A 24,855-nucleotide genomic window follows, 5' to 3' on the forward strand; every position below is an offset into this window, starting at 1 on the left:
CCTTGTCCCCAGCACCAGGTACACTTGTGTAATAATTATGCTGTAAAGTGGCTGGATTATTTTGGCAAAGAATAAATGCTCACTAACAGGGATGTAAACAATTGTGTGTACACAATTGGAGAGAAATACGGTTTTTGTGCATATGGAACATTTCTGGGATCTTTTATTTCAACTCATGAAATATGGGACCAACACTTTACATGTTGCATTTATATTTTTGTTCAGTACAGTAGAAACCTTCTCTGAGTGGAAAATGCTTTGTTTCTACATTTATTTTACTAAACAGTTGCAATGTACAGGGTTGTGTAGGTTACTACGTTTTTTTTTTTTCAAGATGATTGACGAGAACAGTTTTGTATAACCCATCGGGCTGGATTAAAAGTTCATTTACTTTGTAGAACTGCTGACAGACAATTGTCTAACTCTGCCCCTAACTTTTGGACTTCATAACATTCCCAGGAGGCATGGATTATTGCATCATTGTTAGTTTTACACTTAAGACATGACTCTGCATTTGTGCTATGGAATTAGTGATTTTTTTTGGTCTCGTGTAATAAATTCTATTCCTTAGTTTATACTGGATTAAGCGTACATTTTCGTTAACTGTAATTTCGTTAGTTATGTTCCAACATTCCATCCATCTCGTGCCAATATCAGTTATTATTAAGTCTTGGTTCCAATAGTTAAAATAGTATTCTAAGAGATTGTCAGATGGATAGGCTCTTTGCAAGGTTTTGTATATCTTACCTATCATATGAACTTCATTTTCAGACTCAAATAGGATTCCCTCAAGGTTGCTCTGATGTCCAAAAGATTTCAAATACAAATGTATTGATTTGAAACTTTTAAGTATCATCTATTTGAAAATACCTTGGTAGGTCCAAAATTGCTTTTTAAATCTGTCATGGAAATATATCAACCCTGGCAGTGTACCTTTCACCCACATTTGTCTCTCTACCTCTCTGAGTCAGGTTTCTGGGGGCTGATCAACAACGCTGGGAGGACCACACCTATAGGCCCCACTGAATGGATGCAGTTGGAGGACTTCAGGAAGGTTCTGGATGTGAATTTTAATAGGTCTGATTGAAGTGACCCTGAAGTTCCTCCCACTCTTAAAGAAGGCTCAAGGAAGCGTGGTCAATGTTGCCAGTATCCCCGGGGAGGCTTTCCCTCAATGGAGGAGACTACTGTCTATCCAAGTATGGTGTGGAGGCCTTCTCTGACAGCCTTGGGTACTGGGACATTGTTTTACATTACATTAAATTCTGTAAACTACGGATTGATTTCTGTGCATTTTATTATGGACCTGTAACTGTGCAATGCTAGTTAGAGATATACACTGAGTATACCAAACAGTAGGAATACCTTCCTAATATTGAGTTGTCTCAAGGCTTAAACATCTTTAACCTGACTCCTCCCCTTCATCTACACTGGTTGAAGTGGATTTAACAAGTGACATCAATAAAGGATCATAGCTTTCACCTGGATTCACATGGTCAGTCTATGTCATGGAAAGAGCAGGTGTTCTTAATGTGTTGTGTTATTCATAGATTTAAGCATGTATTAGCTACATAACAACTAAGCTGCCTGCTTTTATGTTCAGGCGGGATTCGCAGAATTTTGGTGTCAAAGTGAGGCTGGACCTTATTGAAGCAGACCACCAGAGACTGGATCTGTCTTCCTGAGGAGGCCAAGCACTGATATTGACCCAACTTCTTTGACGGAAATGAGTAGATACTGTATACTGAATGTTTTTCAAATAGTTTAGTCATGTCATTACAATGCAGAAACATTCATGTCTGTCTCGCATCCATTTCCCGTAGTCTACAGTATATTACAGATGTAAAAGCTCATGATTTCTCCCTTTGTCTCTTGTGCAGTTCAGACATCTCCAAAGTGACCAGTTGCATGCCCTGACAACTCGCCACCCACGGACGCGCTAATCACCTCATGTTGATACTACATAGATTATCAATGGTGTATGTAGTGCAAATAGGGAATAATTCATGAATATTGATATTACATTTTCCCGTGGTGCCTACAAAATACACTGTGTGTGTGTGTGTGTTAGAGGTTTATATGCATTTCAGCTAGTTAATTTTCTCAAACAGATTTTTGGTTAATCACAATGTATTTTAAGGTAAGAAAAACAGAACGTTAAGATTGTATTACAAAACAAATAAATGTATTCATTTTACGTCTCAGCAGCATACATTTTGTCTCTCACTTTGCTATATAGAAAGCCATCTGAGCATACAGTATTTAGAATGATCAGTGATACAGTCTTTATTTGTTCTTTTCAAAATACAAAACAATCGATCTAAGAACACAGGATTTATAGCCCATGTTTAGAAAATGACAGTCAGATTCTTTGTTTAATGACCTGACCAAATTCTGTATCTCCAGATATGGATATTTTGCTATTGGACTTTACCAGCTCCAGAGGGTCACTGGATGTGTCCAAAATTATACATCTTCACACATTAAAATCATGGGCATATTCAAGTATTGTTCCAAATGAATTTGAAAGAGGACATCATTATTCATACACTTTTTTTACTAAAATATGATCATTTTCATTTAAATATGCCAAACAAAAGTCAGGGAACATTGTTTATCATTTTGATCTTAATTACCATGTAAGTATGCTTAGTATACTATTCTTTGAGATATTTGGAATTTTCATCGTTTTCTTTTGACAGCATCCATAGATTTAGGAAAGCTATGGTAAGAGCACAAGAATTGGATCCGTTTGTATTTGCTTCGCTTTGTTTGTTTTTTAAGCCCTGAAATGAGGTATATAAACATGCAAGATGAAATGCACACATATTCAGTTTTGATCAGTGGCAAAAATAATGAATTATCCTTTCAAAACATTGTCCTAATTCACAATGCACTTCACCTGTTCTTTGTTTTGTTTATGAAGCATTAGGGATAAGATAATATCCTCTTGGCTGTTGGAAATAGATTATCAACAAAAATCGTACTGTTCAAATTTACAAATGTACAACATATTTATAAAATTTCTAACAGCAGTTTCAGTGCAAAGATATACATACAGTATATCACAATAAAAAGAATTGGCATAAGAAATATCAGAAGGCATAGTCATGAACAGACCTCTTTTCTGTATGCTAAAGAAATGTTTGTCTAATTTCTTTTCACAAATCAATCTTAGTTTTGTAGACAGGCTACGTATAAAAAGGGATTCTGTGCAAAGGAGAGTGTGTCTTTGATTCCAATCTGTGAGAAAGGGGGTCATACATCGTTGTCCTCTTTGACGAGGTTTGCTGTGTCTTGGAAAGTGTCCTCAGTTGGTGAGTAGGTGCTGGGATAATCCCTCTTCAGGCGTTTGGTGGTTGGGGCAAAGGGAGAGGGGTCAGTGGAGGAACTCTCCTCATTGCTTCCTACTGCTTTTTCATTCTGCATCTGAAAAACAATAAGGAGATGACTAGCAGAAAACAGGTTAACACAAACCCAACATCTGTTCACCCTGAGTAGCAATCATAAGCAAACCTCAAACAGTTAGAAGTACATTCTCCACTGTAGAATAGCCATGTCTCAAAAAGGAACAGGTCCTGAGAGATATGAACCATAGAGACAGTCATCTCCCAAATGCTCATTGGGTGTCAGTGTTGGGCTTACCTCTGAGTAGATAGGGTTTTCAAAAGTTAAGCTTGGCTTCAATTTTCTTCTGAAGGCACTCCACATTGACTCCTGTAAATGTAGGACACCATTGCTGTAAATTACAATATAATCCCTATCCTTTACCTAATGATACAAGTACAGGAAGGGAGAGTCACCTGAACAGGCTTGGCTCTGGCTGTTGAACTGTCCACGGTGCTCACAATCTGCTCTTTATGGTTCTTCTCGATCTGCTCGCCGCTAACAGTAACAGTCACCTGTTTGGAGTAAAACAGTGCAGAACAATTAGTATTGTTTTAACAATGATGTCAATCCCACCTGCCCTAGGAATGTTCATGCAACAGGGTTGTCTTGCGTACCTGTGTGGCGTGGATGACAGCAGGATCACTAGACGATCCAGTTGCTCCATGGGCATACAGATGGTTCTCAAACGTGATTGGCCTCCCCGCTTCCACTGCGGAGTTCCCATCCTGAACGAGACATACTGTTATTCATCATGTCCATCAAAGGTGATTCGAACAGCATTGCTATCCATCATCTACATGTATTTCAAGCTCTTAGTATGAAGTCAATGGCCTGCAATTTGTGCTTTACTTTATTAACTACAGAGCAAAACAACCCTGGCTGGGAATGTGTTGACTCCCAGTCTTGTTAATAATGTATAATAGCAGAGGTCAAAAGAGCTAAAGTCAACCGGGGTCTCCCAGGCCTAACAAAGGATTAAAATGCTGATGGTGCAGTCTGAAGGTGCAGTGACACCACTAAGTGCTAAACCAACACAATCCAGTGCTTACCAACTGCATGGCCCTGTCAATGAATGACACCCCGATGGGTGGAGGTCCCAGATCCATTGTGACATTGTCACCCGAGCGAAACGTCACCCCATTGCCCGTGTCACCCGATTTCACCAGACTGCTAAGGCTGAAAAATAGAAAGACAGAAAAGAAAATGGCTTCTCGTTCACACACAACAATGTGAGGCTCTCGTTTGAAACGTTACGACGGAGGCAAGCACAGGCGTTTGAAAGCAGGTGAGCTGAGAACCTACCTGGGTAGATTGGGCATGGACGGCATTAAGGAGCCAGTTCGTTTGTAGTTGAGGAAAACCCCGACAGCCAACGCTCCGGTGATGATGAAAATAATCACTGCTAACAGTGCCGCAACTGCTGAAGACAAAAGATGTCAGCAAGCAACCAAGTTTATTCCAGGACATTTCTACTAATCTTTTGTAAAACATGTATCAGTAGTCCAAAAGGAAAAACAATTGATCACTTATTGCTGGTAATGACCTATTACTTTGCTGACATACTGCAAATTGAAGTTAAACGATTATGGTGTTGAGCTTTTTATTAGCTAGTGAGCTAAGTAATCTTTTACTGGAGAGAAAAACAGCTTTAGTGTTTGCTGAGTCAAAACAAATCTCACGGTCCCATTATAATGACTTGTGAGACAACGGTCGGACGAAAACTAATGTTACTTGGCTCAATCAATGCTGTGTAACTGCTTCATCATGAACCGCGAATCAGAAATGTTGAATGAAGACTGGCACGTTGGACTGACATGTTTGGGGTGAAATCTAATCGTATTTGAAGAGATCCATAATGCAGGTCATTCAGACGTTCCTCTTCTTGTCTCACTTTTTACTGTACCTGCTCCTTCAGGGGCATCCCTGGACTTTCCCATCTCACAGTAAGCCCCTGCATAGCCATACTGACACCTGCAAAAGAAAAGACAAAAAACAAATGTTTATTCATGGGGCGGAACGAAACACTCATATGGCTTGGGGCTGTGTTGTTATATGTTATAATAATATGACAACGAATCTACTTCCTGAGACCAGCTGCTGAACTCACTTGCACTTGGGCAGGCCCCCTTCGTCAGTGTAGCAGGTCCCTCCGTTCATGCATCTGCATGCAAGGGGCATTAAGACTGGAACCTCAATGGCTGCAGGAGTGAAAGCCACCACAACATCATCACCACGTCACACAGCAACGTCTGAGCAGCCATGCATGTATAGAGTATGATTTCGATGATCAATGGTGCAGCGAGGCTGCATTCACAGGTGATGGGATTTCCTTTATAGACCATACCTGCATCACATTCGTTGGGGTTGAAGCCCACCAAGGATGAGCCTTGGGGGCAGGTGCAGGTGTAGCCTCCAGGCCGGATCAGACACAGGTGACTGCAGACATCCTTACAGGGGTTGGGCACTGAGAGGGAAGAGGGGACCTGTAACTACCGTATACTCACCAGACAGGAGAAAAGTACAGTGTTTGTTTTAGACTTGACAAACTCCAACCTGAGCGGTTGTATCTATGCTCCTGGTAGATGCGGACTTGAGTCAGCCAGGGGTTGATGGTCAGCACCTTCACTTTTTCCTCCTTCCCAAACTTATCAGCCTTCCAGACTTCACCTCGCTCCTTGGTTGTCCAGTACACATGGCCCTCAAAGACATCCAGGCTGTAGGGATTACCAATATCTGATGCAGAAAATGGCCATGCTTAATTAGCCACTATTTGAATAGATGTGTAGTCTGGTACAATCATTAACTATTAAGGGAGTTAATAACGTAGTTATTATAAAAAATATATCACCAGCATGTTAGCAGCATCTATGGCTGCATCCCAAATGGCGATTTATTCCCTACATAATGCACTACTATGAGCCTTGGTCAAAAGTAGTGCACTATATAGGGAATATGGTACCATTTGAGACGCAGCCTAAGAAAGGTCTCAGTGGGTTCTGACCTCCTGACATGATGATCTTCCTCTCGGTGCCGTCCGGCTTCATGGACTCTATGATGTTCTCCTTGGAGTCACACCAGTAGATCCTGTCTCCATTCAGGTAGTCCAGAGTCAGTCCAGTGGGCCAGCCCAGGTCCTCGTCCAACAGAACCTGCCTGTGTTGCCCGTCCATCCAGGCAGACTCAATCCTGGGTCTCCTGCCCCAGTCTGTCCAGTACATGATTCTGGGAAATGCACAGTCACATATGCTTAACAGAGTGTTTGTTAACGAATGTCTTTGATTTTCAAATAATATTTGTTGATCACTACACAATGCTGTTATATCTGACAGGATACACTATATTAGCTTATTGTGAAGGACACACACACACACACACACACACACACACACACACACACACACACACACACACACACACACACACACACACACACACACACACACACACACACACACACACACTTTCTTCTTCGGAACAAACAAAAAAGCCCCCTATGCCACTGTAGTTGATCACTTCCATACCCGAGTCCTGGATTCAAAACAATAGCAGCTGGCTGGTCCAGGTCATTATGGATCAACCACTTCCTGTAGCGCCCATCTAGCTTTGCCACTTCAATTCGATTGGTCCCTGCGTCTGTCCAGTAAATGTGACTGTGAAACCAAGATAAGCTGTTAGATTGAATACAAATATGTATTCTTAAAATCAAAAATAGTAAGCAATAATGAAGGAGTTGTACCCTCCGACCCAGTCCACAGCGATACCATCAGGGTTGGCAACATATCTCAGGTTCAGATCCAACTCCTTCACTGGGTTATTGCCGTTGTCATTGAATGTGGTCATGTAGGCTCGCTTGATAGAGCCAAACTGAGATCCTCGGCCCAGGACCGTCCAGTACACAATACCTGAGAGCACAATAGGGTCATATTCAGAAATGTACATCATTGCAAAATGGTTTGCAACGGAAAAACAAAAATGTGTTTCTTATTGGACAAGTTCATGTAGTCCCTCCCCGTTTTGGCCCCTTTGCTTCTGTTTGGTTCCTCATGAAGTGGAATAAAAATGATGTTTCTGCTGAAAACCTCCCCAGTCACTGTATCACTCCCATAGTGCTCTTAACATGAGCCAAATGGCACTGACTAGTTAACTAGTTGAGCTGAAGGTCTTACTGAGTCCAATGCCCTCTGGATCCCACTGGTAGTCCAGAGCCTGGATGTGCTCGGCGTTGTCCACGTAGTCTGAATACTGCTCCGATGACAAGTTGAAGCGGCGAATTCTCACGTTGTCAGGCAGAAGCAGCACTGGTGGGTTTCCTGAAATGGAGAATGGTGAAATATGGTCCCATCCTTAACCTGTTTGGGATAGGGGGCAGTATTTTCACGGCCGGATAAAAAAAACGTACCCGATTTAAACTGGTTACTACTCTTGCCCAGAAATGAGAATATGCATATTATTAGTAGATTTGGATAGAAAACACTCTAAAGTTTCTAAAACTGTTTGAATGGTGTCTGTGAGTATAACAGAACTCATATGGCAGGCAAAAACCTGAGAAGATTCCAAGCAGGAAGTGGCCTGTCTGCAAATTTGTAGTCCTTCTTTTGCTTCTCTATCAAAACTACAGTATCTGAGCTGTTATGTGACACTTTCTAAGGCTTCCATTGGCTCTCTAAAGCCTTCAGAAACCAGATTGAGGCGTCTCCTGTCTCTGGGCAGATAATAGCAGCTGAGTTTGTCAGTGGACTGCCTGGTGACAAAGAGATTGGAGATGCGCATTCACGAGATCACGTCATTTTTTCTTATCCTCTTTGAATGAATACAGCATTGTCCGGTTGGAATATTATTGCTATTTTACGAGGAAAATAGCATAAAAATGTATTTTAAACAGCGTTTGACATGCTTCTAAGTACGGTAATGGAAATTTTTTTATTTTTTTGTCTGGAAATGCGCTCGCGCGTTACCCTTTGGATAGTGACCTGAACGCATGAACAAAACGGGGGTATTTGGACATAACTATGGATTATTTGGAGCAAAAACAACATTTGTTGTGGAAGTAGCAGTCCTGGGAGTGCATTCTGATGAAGAACAGCAAAGGTAATAACATTTTTCGAATAATAATTCTGCGTTTAGTGAGCACCGAACTTGGCGGGTGTCAAAATAGCTTGCCCTGATGGCTGAGCTATGTACTCAGAATATTGCAAAATGTGCTTTCGTCGAAAAGCTATTTTAAAATCTGACATAGCGATTGCATAAAGGAGTTCTATATCTATAATTCTTAAAATAATTGTTATGTATTTTGTCAACGTTTATCATGAGTAATTTAGTAAATTCACCGGAAGTTTTCGGTGGGAATACGATTTCTGAACATCACATGCTAATGTAAAAAGCAGTTTTTTGATATAAATATGAACTTGATTGAACAAAACATGCATGTATTGTATAACATAATGTCCTAGGAGTGTCATCTGATGAAGATCATCAAAGGTTAGTGCTGCATTTAGCTGTGTTTTTTTTTATATATATATATTTTTTTTTACATATATGCTTGCTTTGAAAATGGCTGTGTGATTATTTTTGGCTGTGTACTCTCCTAACATAATCTAATGTTTTGCTTTCACTGTAAAGCCTTTTTGAAATCAGACAATGTGGTTCGATTAACGAGAGTCGGTGTAAAATAGTCGTATGGTTGAAAAATTGAAATTATTGCATTTTTGAGGTATTTGTATTTCGTGCCACGTTCTTCCATTGGATATTTGGTGAGGCGTTCCGCTAGCGGAACGTCTAGATGCAAGAGGTTTTAAAGGGATACTTTGTAATTGTGGCAATGAGGCCCTTTATCTACTTCCCCAGAGTCAGATGAACTCATGGATACAATTTTTATGTCTCTGTGTCCAGTATGAAGTAAGTTAGAGGTAGTTTTGCAAGCCAATGATAACTAGCGTTAGCACAATGACTGGAAGTCTATGGGTATCTGCTAGTATTGTAAAAATCCCAAAGTATCCCTTTAACATTCAGGCATTCTACTCCAGAGCACTAACAGATAGGAGGCAGATGTTTGCGTCCCAAATGGCACCCTCTTCCCTATACAGTACAGTACTTTTGACCAGAGCTTAGCTGCACTACAAAGGGAATAGGGTGCCATTTGGAACGCAGACAGAATGACTTGTCCAGCTAAGCTCTTACCCTCAGCAGCACACTCAATGCCATGTTGCTCGCTGACTGAGCGGAAGCCCTGGGCACAGAAACACTCGTAGCTTCCCTTGGAGTTCTGACACTCCTGTGGACACGTCCCGTAGACCTCACACTCGTTGACGTCTGTTCACAAAACAGAACAGGAAAAACACAGAGAAAGCCAAAGGTTAATTTTTTTAATGTTTTGTTATTTCACCTTTATTTAACCAGGTAGGCAAGTTGAGAACAAGTTCTCATTTACAATTGCAACCTGGCCAAGATAAAGCAAAGCAGTTCGACACATACAACAACACAGAGTTACACATGGAGTAAAACAAACATACAGTCAATGATACAGTAGAAAAATAAGTCTATATACAATGTGAGCAAATGAGGTGAGATAAGGGAGGTAAAGGCAAAAAAAGGCCATGGTGGCAAAGTAAATACAATATAGCAAGTAAAACACTGGAATGGTAGATTTGTAGTGGAAGAAAGTGCAAAGTAGAAATAGAAATAATGGGGTGCAAAGGAGCAAAATAAATAAATAAATACAGTAGGGGAAGAGAGAGTTGTTTGGGCTAAATTATAGATGGGCTATGTACAGGTGCAGTGATCTGTGAGCTGCTCTGACAGCTGGTGCTTAAAGCTAGTGAGGGAGATAAGTGTTTCCAGTTTCAGAGATTTTTGTAGTTCGTTCCAGTCACTGGCAGCAGAGAACTGGAAGGAGAGACGGCCAAAGAAGGAATTGGCTTTGGGGATGACCAGAGAGATATACCTGCTGGAGCGCGTGCTACAGGTGGGTGCTGCTATGGTGACCAGTGAGCTGAGATAAGGGGGGACTTTACCTAGCAGGGTCTTGTAGATGACCTGGAGCCAGTGGGTTTGGCGACGAGTATGAAGCGAGGGCCAACCAACGAGAGCATACAGGTCGCAGTGGTGGGTAGTATATGGGGCTTTGGTGACAAAATGGATGGCACTGTGATAGACTGCATCCAGTTTATTGAGTAGGGTGTTGGAGGCTATGTTGTAAATAACATAGCCGAAGTCGAGGATCGGTAGGATGGTCAGTTTTACGAGGGTATGTTTGGCAGCATGAGTGAAGGATGCTATGTTGCAAAATAGGAAGCCAATTCTAGATTTAAATTTGGATTGGAGATGTTTGATGTGAGTCTGGAAGGAGAGCTTACAGTCTAACCAGACACCTAGGTATTTGTAGTTGCCCACATATTCTAAGTCAGAACCGTCCAGAGTAGTGATGCTGGGCGGGCGGGCAGGTGCGGGCAGCGATCGGTTGAAGAGCATGCATTTAGTTTTACTTGTATTTAAGAGCAGTTGGAGGCCACGGAAGTTGAGTTGTATGGCATTGAAGGTTGTCTGGAGGGTTGTTAGCACAGTGTCCAAAGAAGGGCCAGAAGTATAATAATAGCACAAGCAGAGGAAATCATAAGAGGTTTTAAAAGTGTGTGACATTGGTACAGAGTGGTGTTCCCGCATTCAGCTTGTACTGATGCTTCCTGTACCTTCACAGGTGTTCCTGTCTGTCTGGCTGGGTTTGTATCCAGGCCTGCAGGAGCAGAGGAAGCCACCGTCTGTCAGGTCTGTGCAGTTGTGCTCACAGATGTTCTCACTGCAGGAGCGCCCACTGCCAACATCTGGGGAGAGCACATGTACACGTGTCACATTATGAGGGTTGACATTTACTCTCACCTCAGTATTATACAAACAGCCATATACTGTAGCTTAGCATAAGATAACAGTTTATGATGACTGAGATGGAGAGGGAAGACTGTGGTTACTGAGTTGGGTGGGTTACTCACTGCAGCCCAGCTCGTCAGAATGGTCTCCACAGTCATCATAGTCATCACAGGCATACTGCAGAGGGATGCACTGGCCATTACTGCATTTGAACTGATCTGCTGAACAGGGCCCATGTGTTGGGGTCTGGCCTGTGACAAACACAACACATCATGTCAACATGTCAATCATTTCAGAGAGTGAAAGACATGGACGATCGGATGGACAATAACCTTTGGTAACATGACAAATTCATCCCAAATGGCACCCTATTCCCTATAAAGTGCACTACTTTTGACCACAACCCTATGGGCCCTGGTCCAATGTAGTGCACCATAAAGGGAAAAGGGTTGCCACTTGGGATGTTACCTACATAATGTTCATACAAGGATGGGCTATATGTACTCCAAACTCCCATGGAGATGGGACAATATATGACAGTATTGTAACTTGCGATTGGCGTGTACTTACAGTGCTCCTCTTTTTCGTCAGTGCCGTCCCCACAGTCGTCCACCGAGTTGCAGAGCTCATGGCTATAGATGCACCGGTTGTTGTCACAGCGGAAACGGAACGGCGGGTCACACGGGATGTCCACTAGGGAGACAAAACCAGGGCCCGTATTTATCAAGCGTCTCAAAAATGATCTAGGATCAGCTTTCCCTTTTAGATCATAATAAATCAGACTATGAAGGACAGGGAGGACCTAATCCCAAATCAGCACTCCTACTCTGAGATGCTTGATAAATACGGGCCTAGGTCATGGCCAGGCTCAATCTCAAGGTAAAATGTCTCATTGTTAATTAAAGAATAAGGATTCATTCAACAATGTAACTATTTAAGGAACAGTGTAGCCATTGAAGGGGCATTGGCCTTACAGCAGAGGTGGAGCTCCTCATCTGAGTGGTCTCCACAGTCGTTGTCTCCGTCACATTTCCAGTAGGGCTGCACACACACATGGTTCCTACACTCAAACAGGAACAGTGGGCAATACGTGCCATTGGGATAACGGGTTGCTGCAAATGAAAGAAATGGACCATTACAATTCAAATTCATGTTTGTAACTTTTAAACTTAAGATTGGGGGCTCCTGAGTGGCGCAGCGGACTAAGACACTGCATCTCAGCGGTCTAAGGCATGGCATCTCAGTGCTAGAGGCGTCATTACAGACCCGCTGGTTCGAGTCCAGGCTGTATCACAACAGGCCGTGATTGGGAGTCCCATAGGGCGGCGCACAATTGGCCCAGCGTCGTCCGTGTTTGGATGGTGTAGGCCGTTATAGTAAGTAAGAATTTGTTCTTAACTGACTTGTCTAGTTAAATAAAAGATAAATAAAAATGTTTAATAAATAAATTAAATAAATAACTGTAGAGGGTGCTGTAGTAACATAATAATAGTTCTGGACCTCTGAGGAGAAAGGAGACCAGTGAGTAAAATTGGTTGAAAATATGTAATGTTAACCAGTTTTGCCGTTGAAATGACGTCTTTTCAACAAGTTTTGCTCACTGGGAGTGTTGTATTTGATGTCAGCCCATTGACAAATCTATGACGATACATAACACTTACGGCATGATGTCTCGTCAGTGTAGTCCAGGCAGTCGGCGTTGCCGTCACATTTGAACCGGTCGGCAATGCAGTGGCCACTGCCACACTGGAAGTAGCCCGGGTGACAGGTCCGCAGCTCTGCAACACAGCCATGCCAGCACACAACTCATCATGAATACTGCAGGTATTAATCAAATCAAATGTTATTTGTCACATGCACCAAATACAACAGGTGTAGACCTTACCATGAAATGCTTACTTACAAGCCCTTAACCAACAATGCAGTTCAAGAAATAGAATTAAGAAAATATTTCCTAAATAAACTAAAGTAAAAAATGCTATAAAAAGTAACAATACAATTACATAACAGGGGTACCGGTACCGAGTCAGTGTGCAGGGGTACAAGTTAGTCGAGGTAATTTGTACATGTAGGTAGGGGTAAAGTGACTATGCATAGACAATAAACAGCGAGTATCAGCAGTGTAAAAATCTTTTCAGCCTTCTAAGGGGGAAAAGCTGTTGTCGTGCCCTCTTCACGACTGTGTTGGTGTGTTTGGACCATGATAGTTTGTTGATGATGTGGACACCAAGGAACTTGAAACTCTCGACCCGCTCCACTACAGCCCCATTGATGTTAATGGGGGCCTGTTCAGACCGCCTTTTCCTGTAGTCCACGATCAGCTCCTTTGTCTTGCTCACATTGAGAGAGAGGTTGTTGTCCTGGCACCACACTGCCAGGTCTCTGACCTTCTCCCTATAGGTTGTCTCATTGTTGTCAGTGATCAGGCCTACCACTTTTGTGTCATCAGCAAACTTAATGATGGTGTTGGAGTCGTGCCTGGCCACGCTGTCGTGGGTGGACAGGGAGTACAGGAGGGGACTAAGCATGATGATACCATTTCAATTCAAATTCACTTTGTGAATTCAAATTCAATTTCTGTTGGCACTAATATCACTCCATACACTTCACTTATTTTCAGCCATGCCAAGTGCTGAGGTATCTCAGATTCGGATCTTGTGTTCACGACTACTGTAAATAAACATTGAAAAGTGACTTGAATTCACAATCTGACCAGAAGAAACCCGGCAACAGAAGAAGTCAATTTATTCCGGTGGTCCTTTCTGTGTATCCTGTGCCTCAAAAAGGTGAAGTTTTACTGCTTCTTTCCTTGGTGCTGTATTCCATCACACTTTAATAAGCAGAGCCAACACCAAAACAAAGAGCAACCACTCACCACAGTCCCTTTCATCTGAGTTGTCCTCACAGTCGTTGTCATGGTCACAGACCCAGCGGCCGGGAATGCAGTGCAGATTGTCGCAGCGAAACTCGCTCTCCGAGCACACACGCGGGCCTGGGGGAACACAGAGAGGGGAACTAAAGAATTAGCACTGCATAAGGGAAGACTTAATTAGTTGTCATTGCCACAGTCCAAACAAACAGGATGTCGACACAGATGACAGTGGGTATTACCATATTACTACATTATTCTGGGATTGTTTCATCATATTTCATACAAAAACAGCCACTGCTTTGACAAATACTAGAGTTCTAGTCCCTCAATTGGGTAACTGCAATAGCTCCGCTGAGCTATGACTTGTTTCTTGCATTACCAAATGATCTCGAAGCACCCAACCAATCATGCTGTCATTTTTCCGTGGTGAGTTCATGATGGAGTTCACTGGAGGTGTTCTCTCGCCACGCATCACCACCACAGTTGCAAAGAGGAGTGGCAACCCCAGAAAACGAGCAAATGTCATCACACTACACATTAGTAGTTGTTCTTTGAAGCAGATACATTATCCTCATCAGCTGGCATGCTCTCAGACTTGTTTAAATTCTCCAGGGCAGAGGTGGCCGACTCCCCCACTCCCTCCGACTGACATGCCGACGAGCTGTTTCTCTAGCAGCTGATAAGCCCGCCTCACATTACGCTGCTCCGAAGACAGAAGTGTTAAGTCTTTTACAAGAGCACTTTGTTATCTGATGAAACAATAACATGTCCGTTCTTTGCCATCAACACCTTTATTTCATGTGGGTGACTCACTGTGTCTGAGCTACATTGGAATCCCCCACTAGAATCGCTTAGAAGACACTCAAAGCCATGACTACAAGTATCCAGCCTTTTTGAGTCATGTGAATTAGCCCATAACTGCTAAGGTGACACGTAGGGCCGGTTTCACCAGTTGGACTTAAAAAAGGTTGGGCTTAAATGGATGAGGTAGAGCTACAGCCTTGTTATGCCCAACTTGTACAACCGGCCCATGAAGACTCAGTGTAAAAGTGCCAATGCGAGGCAGCCAGGGGATCTAAGGTGAAGGTTGTTAATTAGATACAGTATTAGACAGTGGTGGTGGGTAGAAGTACTGAGTAACTCACTACAGGCGCGCTCATCCGAGCCGTCGCCACAGTCGTTGTCCCCGTCACACCTCCAGCGCAGAGGGACACACTGGTGGTTGTCACAGCGGAAGTCCCCCAGAGGGTTACAGGTCACCTCCTCTGAAACCACAATAGGCACACACACAGTGACACGAGATAAGAAGCAAAAGACAACGCTCAAACACATACATGCACCTGTAGTGACACTTTCCCTCAAGTTCTTATCCTGATCCTTAGTTCTTATCCTCCTTATCCTTAGTTCTTATCCTTGTCACGCCCTGACCATAGAGAGCCCTTGGTTCTCTATGGTGTTGAGGTCAGAGCGTGACTGGGCGGGTGTTCTAGTCATTCTATTTCTATGTTGGTGAGTTGTATGGTTCCCAATTAGAGGCAGCTGGTAATCGTTGCCTCTAATTGGGGATCATATTTAGGAAGCCCTTTCTCCCACCTGCTTTGTGGGATATTGTTTCAGTTAGTGCCTATGTGCGCGCTGTACTTCACGTTCGTTGGATGTTTTGTTGTTTCACTGTGAATAAAAATTATGTGGAACTCAACTCAACTCAACTCGGGAATCGCCAAGGAGCATAGGGGTACAGCGATGACGCCAGGGACCGCGGCTACAGAAACCCCAAGATTTTTTTGGGGGGGGCACGAGGGGTGGTCGGCCGAGCCAAGGAGAGAGACAGAGCCTGCCTGGGAGTCGATGGAGCAGGGCGAGGAGGGATATCGGAGAATGATGTTGGCTAGGAGTATGCTGCAGCGCACGTGTGCTGAAGAGCGTGACACCAGTCCGGTGCCATCTGTGCCAGCTCCCCGCACTCGTCCTGAAGAGCCAGAGACCGTCAGGGAGGCGATGGGGAAGTTGGGAGAGAGAGAGAGATGTTGTGCAGGTGTGTTCTGCACAACATTTGACCTGAGTCCTGTGCCAGCTCCCCGCACCCTCCCTGAAGTGCGTGTCAACAGTCCGGAGTGTCCTGTGCCGGCTCCACGCACTCGATCTGAGGAGCGTGTCATCAGTCCGGTGCAAACTGCGCCGATGCCCAGTCCAGGCACGGTGTCCTGTCCAGCTCCAAGGCCGGAGCCTTCCTCTGCGCCGGTGCCCAGTCCAGGCACGGCGTCCAACCCAGCTCCATGGCCAGAGCCCTCCTCTGCACCAGTGCCCAGTCCAGGCACGGCGTCCAACCCAGCTCCATGGCCAGAGCCCTCCTCTGCACCAGTGCCCAGTCCAGGCACGCCGTCCAACCCAGCTCCATGGCCGGAGCCCTCCTCTGTGCCGGTGCCCAGTCCAGGCACGGCATCCAGTACCGCTCCAAGGCTGGAGCCTTCTTCTACGCCGATGCCCAGTCCAGGCACGGCGTTCAGCCCAGTGCCATGGCCGGACCCGGGGTCTGGCCGGGGGCTACGACCCGCACCGGAGCTGCCACCGACACTAGTCACATCCCCTACCCTCCCCATCTGGTTTCAGGTTTTGCGGCCGGAGTCTGCACCTTGGGGGGGGGGGGGGGGGGGGAGGTACTGTCACGCCCTGACCATAGAGAGCCCTTGGTTCAGAGCGTGACTAGGGTGGTGTTCTAGTCATTCTATTTCTATGTTGGGGAGTTGTATGGTTCCCAATTAGAGGCAGCTGGTAATCGTTGCCTCTAATTGGGGATCAAATTTAGGAAGCCCTTTCTTCCACCTGTTTTGTGGGATATTGTTTCAGTTAGTGCCTATGTACGCACTGTACTTCACGTTCGTTGGATGTTTTGTTGTTTTGTTGTTTCACTGTGAAGTAAAATTATGTGGAACTCACGCTGCGCCTTGGTCCGCTCTGTACGACGATCGTGACAATCCTCCTGATATCCTTAGTTCTTATCCTCCTTATCCTTAGTTCTTATCCTCCTTATCCTTAGTTCTTATCCTCCTTATCCTTAGTTCTTATCCTCCTTATCCTTAGTTATTCCTTGAAATTTTATATGCCCAAACATTGCATTCGTGCAAACACATGGCATGGTTTTACCAGACACAAATTAAGCAATAAAGATTAAGAGGTTGTCCATTAAGTTTGCTTTGTAGTCCAGGACTAGGCTTCATAAAGTGTCCGGGAAGCCGTCCCTCAATTAGTTGATTTATCACTTCAAAATAAAATCAACAGTCATTCCAGTATTACTTGTCCTCTTTGAGATCATTTCAAGACAGAAGATTAAGTTCCAGCTACTACAAGACACTGTCAGATGAATGAGAAATTCTTCAACACTGTGCATCATACTGTTTAATATAGCGTTGATGATAACTACTAGACCACAGAGCTTTGAACTGAGAGGTGCCATCTGTTTTTTTTTTATTAAAGCAGAGCTGATCATGCAGAGGGGAGTGCGGCATGCCTGAATTGGGTGAGCTCTGAGCTATGCCAGGTCTATAGGAGAGGACATGAGAGGAGGAGAGCTCGGCTGAGCTGTCTCTACCACACAGTGCTGGTGGTTTGAAAGATAGTGGTGCTAGAGGGGAGATCCCTCCGATCCCTCCACCTGGCCCGGCTGCTGCATTCTCTAACACAGATTAGCGTGGATCTCCCCTCTAGCGCAGGGATGGCACTAATGGAGTGAGGGCCTCTGATAAGAGATGGGAGGGTCATGGCTGGTGTGTGTGGATCGGTGCGCGGTACAAAGAGCACAGTGTGCACCTTGCCCCGTACAACAGTACACATGCGCACGCAGGCACAAGCACACACTTTCACACGCGCACAAACGCACACAAGCCATAAATCCAGAAAGTTCTCTCATGGGGAGCAGGCAGTGAGACCCTCTCCATCACTACCTCCCACTGTCACACTATGTAATGTTCTGCTAATAGCCCTTAAGTCACTCCCAACACACATTTATACCTCATACAAAAACGTTATTATTTAGTGCCGCGGGTTTTAACCATTGGTTGATTTCTGTCTGAACGCTGATGTTTCAGTGGACTCACCGCAGTGCTGCTCATCACTGTTGTCCCTGCAGTCGTTGTGGCCATTGCACACAGACCACTGTGGCACACAGCGGTAGTTGGTCCTGCAGACAAACTGGGTGTGGTTGTCACAGCGATAAGACGGCCCCACTGTGAAAAGACCACATCGAATACATCAATAGCAAGGAACAACATGCAGACGGACACTTTAGAGGAAGTCTTTCAATCGTATATCTGGTGGGAGAAAACAACTGTTAATTGTGATTTTCCACAGTTTAGAATGAACAGGTCTCAGTAGGCTCACTGGAGCAATCCCACTCAATCCCTACAGTTGAGTGTGTGCTTTCACCGCATGATACTCTGTGTGATCGTCACTCACTGCACTCTTCCAGAGGCTCGTCAGAGTTGTCGCCACAGTCGTCGTCCACGTCACACTTCCAGTTCTGGGGGATGCAGCGTCCGTTACGGCACTTGAACTGTCCGGGCCGGCAGGTCCTGCTGGAGCAGTGGGCGGGCTCCTCGTCAGAGCCGTCGCCACAGTCGTCGTCCCCGTCACACTGCCACGCCTCGGGGATGCACCTCTTATTGGCGCACTGCCACTGGTGGGTCTCGCACTGATGAGTGGCTGCACAGACAGTCAATTCAGTTTTAACCCTCCACTGAAGTACATTCACGCACAGCTGCTATACAAGGTTATGGGAAATCAACAGGTTAAAAACAGTGTAATCAAACAATTGCAAAGAATGTTTCCTACGTGCTCAGAGTGTTCTCTGGAAACAAAAATGACAGAGCTAAATGCCACCCACCACACAGCACAGGATCTTCATCAGAGCCATCATGGCAGTCCTGGTTGCTGTTGCACAGGAAGTGGGGGCTGGTGCAGTTTCCATCGTTGCACTGGAACTGGCCCAGTCGGCAATGGCGACTGGGGCAGGTGGAGGGCTCATCAGAGCCGTCTCTGCAGTCCCTCTGGCCGTCACACTTCCACCAGATGGGGATGCAGCTGTGGAGGGGAGGTAGGGACAATACTGTTCAGGGCTCGTCAATGCCTCAATTATACCACAGGACATGTGATATGCAGCGAACGAGTGCATAGTAGTACAACTCTTAAGGTGAACTCCCACTCACCGCTCATTATCCGCACATCTGTACTGGGTGCTGGTGCACATGGGCAGGCAGCGAGCCACGCCACCCAGCTGTACATTCAGAAAGTGGTCGGGGCATTCACAGGTGTGACCCCGCCCCCCGTCACGGATCAGACACAGGTGGGAGCAGCCTCCATTGTTATCTGCACAGGGGTTGGTCACTGGGGGGAGAGAGGGGGTCAGAGAATCAGCACAATCACATTCAGCGCAGCTGGGCAAACACAGGCACGGCATTGTCTTAACGTAAACACTTGAATGGACCTAACAGGCAGGAAACGTCAGGATAAGGAAGTGATAGCAATCTGAGTGTTGAGGAATGGATGTTGATACAGGAGAAGAGGATACTCAGATTACTGTCTCCTGGACTGAGACTGACCTATGGGCTGCCTAAAGGGATGGCACACGTGGATGTCGAAGGGTCTGTGTGTGGTGTTGACAAGAGACTGGCGGCCGGATCCGTCGTATTTGTTGCCTTTCTCCACTGTGTGGGTGTTCCAGTCAGTCCAGTACACGGTCTCCTCAAACACAGTCAGGGCAAATGGATGGGGCAGTGTCCCGTCATACACAGTGTGTCTGTGATGTCCCTCCAGGTCTGAGAACCTGAGGAGAAGAGGAAGAGTAGGATTACAGGAGGCATTTAGGTGTTTAGGAAACCAAGCAAGACTGTATGGCAATTAGAAGCGCGGTCTTACTCGATGTAGTTGAGATGGGCATCTGACCAGTAGAGCTTGTCATTGCTGTAGTCAATGGTGACCCCATTGGGCCACTCGATCTTAGTGGTGATGATGGCTGTCTTGTTGGTGCCGTCCATTCCAACACGGCCTATGAAGGCTTTCTCCCCCCAATCCGTCCAGTAGACATATCTGACAGGGACCAAATCAGTTTAGGTTACTAAAGACCTCTTTTATTGAATGAACCAAGAATCAATCATACCACTTTTTCACTGTATAATGATTAATGGGGCAAATTTACTCACCCATATTTTGGATGCAGAACGAGCGCCCTGGGGTTTTCAAAGCAGTAGGTATTATTGGCATCCACACAGTGCTCAGCCAGTTTCTTAGCAAAGCGCCCGTCCAGTTCGGACACTTTGAGACAGTCCAGGAAGCTGTCCAGCCAGTAGAGCTTCCTGCCCACCCAGTCGACCGCCAGGCCCTCCCCATGGACCACCCCGTTCACCACCACTTCCCTGTTACTGCCGTTATAGAACATTCGCTCAATCACCCTGCGGCCCACGTCAATCCAATAGAACCTCTTGTCCACGCGGTCAAAGTCCATGGCCACCACGCTGGTCAGGCCCTGCAGGATGAGGGAGTAGGCCTCTCCGTCCGTGGACAGGTTACGAAGATAATAGCGGTTACTAAAGATGAGGTAGGGTGTGATGTGGCTGTTCTGACGACAGCTGCGGCCATCCGGTTCCCGTAGGAACCCGGGGGCGCATTTACACATGTAGGAGCCCACGGTGTTCTCACACACCTGACTACACACGCTGGGCGTCTCCGCACACTCGTTGACGTCGTCGCAGGTCTTGTTGTCGGACATGAGGCGGTAGCCGGGGCGACAGGTGCAGATGAAGCTGGTGGGTGTGTCAGTGCAGTTATGGTCGCAGTGGTGCATGGAGGGGTTGGTGCATTCATTTATACCTGCATCCAGGATAAGACAGAACAGGCTTTAGAGGAGATTGACTATAAATCCAACACCACACTGCTCTGTTGTGATACTAAATACTATATTGGCATTGTATTTATATTTAAATTTGTTTGTTTTACTGCTTTTAAGACATCATGCACTCACCACAGCCCTTCTCGTCACTGTTGTCTGAGCAGTCGTCGGTCCGGTCACACACGTTAAAGAGAGGGACACAGTGTCCGTTGTCACACCTGAACTGCCCAGGGGGGCACGTGGGCGGTGGCGTGCGGCACATGTGTTCTAGTTCATCCGACTCGTCCCCGCAGTCGTTGTCCCCGTCACAGATGAAGGCGAGGGACACACAGCGTCCGTTTTGACAGGTGAACTGGTGCTGCTGACACGGCTGGTAGGTGCAGCCCTGCTCGTCACTGCTGTCCCCACAGTCATTCCTCCGGTCACACCTGCCACCAAACACATCAGTCACTCAGTGTGCTTCCCTGTACACCAGGTGGTGCTGCTGTCCAGTCCCAAAATTCACACTGTAGTCTCAGCCTCTACAAAGCAATGATACATTCAAGAAGAAATCTGAAACATGTCATAATTATGTCTCTGTCATGTTAGAGTCTGTCAAACCTGTAGGAGCTGCGTATGCAGAGGCCGTTACTGCAGGTGAACTCGTTGACGCCACACGATCTGCGCGTGCAGTTCTGGTGCTCGTCCAACGCGTCCGCACAGTCCGCATCGCCGTCACACACCCAATCACGAGAGATGCACTTCCTCTGTGGCCCTAGGTTGTTCACACAGGTAAACTCCAAGACTGAGCATGTGCGGTTAGCTAAAAAAAAAACAGAGGGGCAGGAAAATGACACCAAATTAGAGAAGTTACATGATGATGAAGACTCCGAGACTGGACCTAACATTTCTCGCGTTCCAAACATTCCTAAGTGTATTTCAGGACCTCTAGCCGTGACTTCGGTTTCCTATCCATCTAATGTGATTGAGCCCCATTGTTTGAAGTGAGACTCCTGCCGAGGCCTGTGGTGCGCTGAAGACATGCGCTCCAGGCTCCTTATTGTCAGAGCCCACATTCGAGAGGAATGACATAAGAGTCTAGATCCACCCTGAGCCAGGATTCTGAGACAGGCACAAAGTAACGAGTGACGCAGGGGAAATCAGGAATGTGAGCTCCTTGGAGACGTTCAACAGGAGCCAGTATCCACCCCCACACCCCCAGCATGTATCCTGATCCATCAGTGTCTGACGGAGATAGACTGGAGAGGAATACACTAGGGGTACGCGGGTCAGCTGTTTGTTCACCCGCAACTGGGTCAACTTAGTGAACTTGTCTATAATTAGATACATGCAGCTTCTCTTCTGTCATTATAAGACTAAAGACTAGAAGACTAAATAAACCCTTGCTCACCAGAATAATGTCATAAATTGATATAATACATTTTTCAATCTAATTGACATCTGTAAAGTTTTCTGTCATCTTTACAAAGACGTTTATGGACCGGGGAGAACTTGCAAAATGTCCAAATGACATCAGTTTGACCAGTTCTAAGGAAATATAAAGCTGTGAAAACGACCCAACATGTTTCTGATAAGATTTCAGTTCGGCTTGGATGCATATTTTATGCTCATGAAATACTACCAGCTTTTATGATGCCGATAAAGACAGCGCGAGTCAAAATTTGGTGTATAACTTTACTGCAAAAAATGCTTAATTCTGCAATTGTTAATATTAAGTCTATATGAGAGGTTATAGACCTACGTCTTGTGACTGTTGAATATGTATAGCGCCTCACAATCATCACACATGACGGCACCGCCATCATCCTCTTTTACCACTTCGCCAAATCTTTCCCAAACACTCATTTTCTGGCCCTCCCTTCTCTTTATTTTCAACTCTCCACTTCGCAGCTTTTCTCTCATTGAATTATTCTCTGACATTGTTCCTTTTGCCTCCGTGGATCAAAGTTAAAGCATTTGGCGTTAAGGCCCTGTAGGCCCTAAAGCTTAGGCCTACTCATCAATGCCAGATAGAAAAACCTCAATGTAGCCCATAGATGTAAACTGCACGAGAATGATACATTTATGGATTTTTTTTTTTAAACTATTGTTTTCTCTTTATTCAACCCGCTCGCCACCCACCCGCCCTTCAGCCACACAATATTTAATGACCCTTAATCCGCCCACCCCGCGTGGACTGCGGGTTATAAGTCAACCCACTCTTCACTAAAATACACTCACCACAGTTGTGTCTCTGGTCCTCATCACTCATGTCTCCACAGTCATTGTCCCCATCGCAGACCCAGGAAGAGGTGATGCACCTGCCGCCATCACAGCGGAACTGGTCGGTGTTGCAGGTTCTCACCAGGGTGACTGGAGATCAAAGGTCACAGACATAAATACAAACCATGCATGAATGGATTAGAACTAGAATACTATTGTGCTTAATAAAAAGATAAAGGGAGGTTGTGTAATTACCCTGGGACAAAAGGAAGAGAGGAAAGAGGAGAGAGGAAAGAGGAGAGAGGAAAGAGTAGAGGCTGTGTTTGTCAGAGGAGACTGGTGGGCGTCAGTAGGGAGGAATGTGGCAGACAATGGGAGGCCTGACTGACTGACTGACCACACCACTAACAAAGGCGTACACTATGGACACATCAGCAACAGCACAAGCATGCGCGCACGCACACCAACGCACAGTATGGTGAGGGAAGGAGAGCTGTGGTACTTACTGCAGGAGGAGGGCTCATCAGAGCCGTCAGCACAGTCGGTACCCCCATCACAGTACCAGTGGGCTGGGATACAGCGGCCACTGGAGCAGTAGAACTCATTCTGGGCACACGTGGAAGTGGCTGGAAGCGGAAAAAGAGACATTTAGGGGTCACTCTCCTCTCAAAACCCATTTTGAACGCATATGAAATGGCACCATATTCTCTATATTAGGCACTTGCATTTTACATTTTAGTAATTTAGCAGACGCTCTTATCCAGTGCACACATTTTCACACTTCTTTTGACACACCCTAACTGTACAGACCAGGCCTGGGGGACTCACCGCAGTGTACAGGGCTCTCGTCACTCATGTCCCCACAGTCATTGTCCCCGTCACACAGGTAGGAGCGGGGGATGCAGATGTTGTTGGATGCACACTTGGTGTGTTCTGGCGGACATGTTCGCTCCGCTGAGATACATGACAAGAAGAGGATTGGTGTTATCATCTCGTGTCACAGAGCAAAATCTATTATTTCACCACACTTGAAACGTCTCCAATCCTTATGGACTGACATTTTAACTTTCGATCTGAAACCAAGTCCTGCTGTGTAGACTTACGGCAGTTTTGTTCGTCTGAAGTGCCATTGTCAAAGCAGTTGTTGATGCCGTTGCAGACGTAGTCCTTAGCGATGCAGCGTCCGTTGTTGCAGGGGAACTCAGTGTTGGGGTCGCACAACCTGAACAGGCAGCCTACCTCATCACTGTTGTCGCCACAGTCGTTGTAGTGGTCACAGCGGTAGTGGTAGGGCACACAGCGACCGTTCCCACAGGTGAACACAGTGGGCTCGCAAGTGTGGAAGGCTGCCAATCGAATAACCAAAAACACCATAATCAGAGATCTAGCCAATGGACAGGGAGACAAGGGGCTGTAGGTCTCATGCATCTCAGAGTAGGAGTGCTGATTTAAGATCAGTGTTGCCTTTTAGATCACAACGAATCAGATTACACGGACAGGAGGAACCTGATCTTAGATCAGTACTACTCTGAGACGATTGATACATACGAGCCCAGGTGAAGATGAGCAGGTGTACAAGATGGAGATTTACCTGACAAGGCAATAAATGCTGCTGCCATTTGAACTTGGACTGCATGCAAGATATAAGATA

General features: G+C 45.5%; 1 protein-coding gene across 8 annotated transcripts in view; it reads right to left on the reverse strand.

Annotated features, from left to right (window-relative positions):
- Nucleotides 1-2,171: 2,171 nt before the first annotated feature.
- LOC106586206 (low-density lipoprotein receptor-related protein 2) overlaps nt 2,172-24,855 on the reverse strand; it is a 64,659-nt gene continuing 41,975 nt past the window's right edge. For 4 of the 8 annotated variants that reach the window (XM_014173223.3, XM_045707399.2, XM_045707401.2 and 1 more), the window contains 35 exons: nt 24,308-24,550; nt 24,033-24,158; nt 23,711-23,830; nt 23,223-23,354; nt 21,603-21,804; nt 21,135-21,430; nt 20,317-20,983; nt 20,033-20,203; nt 19,717-19,940; nt 19,324-19,501; nt 19,002-19,198; nt 18,575-18,820; nt 18,217-18,345; nt 15,268-15,387; nt 14,126-14,242; nt 12,912-13,028; nt 12,225-12,362; nt 11,821-11,943; nt 11,373-11,501; nt 11,076-11,207; nt 9,568-9,699; nt 7,557-7,700; nt 7,127-7,292; nt 6,912-7,040; nt 6,392-6,612; nt 5,944-6,123; nt 5,735-5,854; nt 5,498-5,588; nt 5,282-5,361; nt 4,693-4,810; nt 4,440-4,566; nt 4,005-4,115; nt 3,804-3,902; nt 3,646-3,717; nt 2,172-3,429 (listed from right to left, as the gene is read on the reverse strand). In XM_014173223.3, coding sequence (XP_014028698.3) covers nt 3,259-3,429; nt 3,646-3,717; nt 3,804-3,902; nt 4,005-4,115; nt 4,440-4,566; nt 4,693-4,810; nt 5,282-5,361; nt 5,498-5,588; nt 5,735-5,854; nt 5,944-6,123; nt 6,392-6,612; nt 6,912-7,040; nt 7,127-7,292; nt 7,557-7,700; nt 9,568-9,699; nt 11,076-11,207; nt 11,373-11,501; nt 11,821-11,943; nt 12,225-12,362; nt 12,912-13,028; nt 14,126-14,242; nt 15,268-15,387; nt 18,217-18,345; nt 18,575-18,820; nt 19,002-19,198; nt 19,324-19,501; nt 19,717-19,940; nt 20,033-20,203; nt 20,317-20,983; nt 21,135-21,430; nt 21,603-21,804; nt 23,223-23,354; nt 23,711-23,830; nt 24,033-24,158; nt 24,308-24,550 — 5,768 coding nt within the window. In that variant the 3' untranslated portion in view covers nt 2,172-3,258. The remainder of the gene's footprint in view (nt 3,430-3,645; nt 3,718-3,803; nt 3,903-4,004; nt 4,116-4,439; nt 4,567-4,692; nt 4,811-5,281; nt 5,362-5,497; nt 5,589-5,734; nt 5,855-5,943; nt 6,124-6,391; nt 6,613-6,911; nt 7,041-7,126; nt 7,293-7,556; nt 7,701-9,567; nt 9,700-11,075; nt 11,208-11,372; nt 11,502-11,820; nt 11,944-12,224; nt 12,363-12,911; nt 13,029-14,125; nt 14,243-15,267; nt 15,388-18,216; nt 18,346-18,574; nt 18,821-19,001; nt 19,199-19,323; nt 19,502-19,716; nt 19,941-20,032; nt 20,204-20,316; nt 20,984-21,134; nt 21,431-21,602; nt 21,805-23,222; nt 23,355-23,710; nt 23,831-24,032; nt 24,159-24,307; nt 24,551-24,855) is intronic. The other 4 variants (XM_045707402.2, XM_014173224.3, XM_045707398.2 and 1 more) reach the window with 3 other exon arrangements.

This window comes from Salmo salar, chromosome 25, assembly GCF_965601325.2.
Source record: "Salmo salar chromosome 25, fSalSal1, whole genome shotgun sequence".
NCBI lineage: Eukaryota > Metazoa > Chordata > Actinopteri > Salmoniformes > Salmonidae > Salmo > Salmo salar.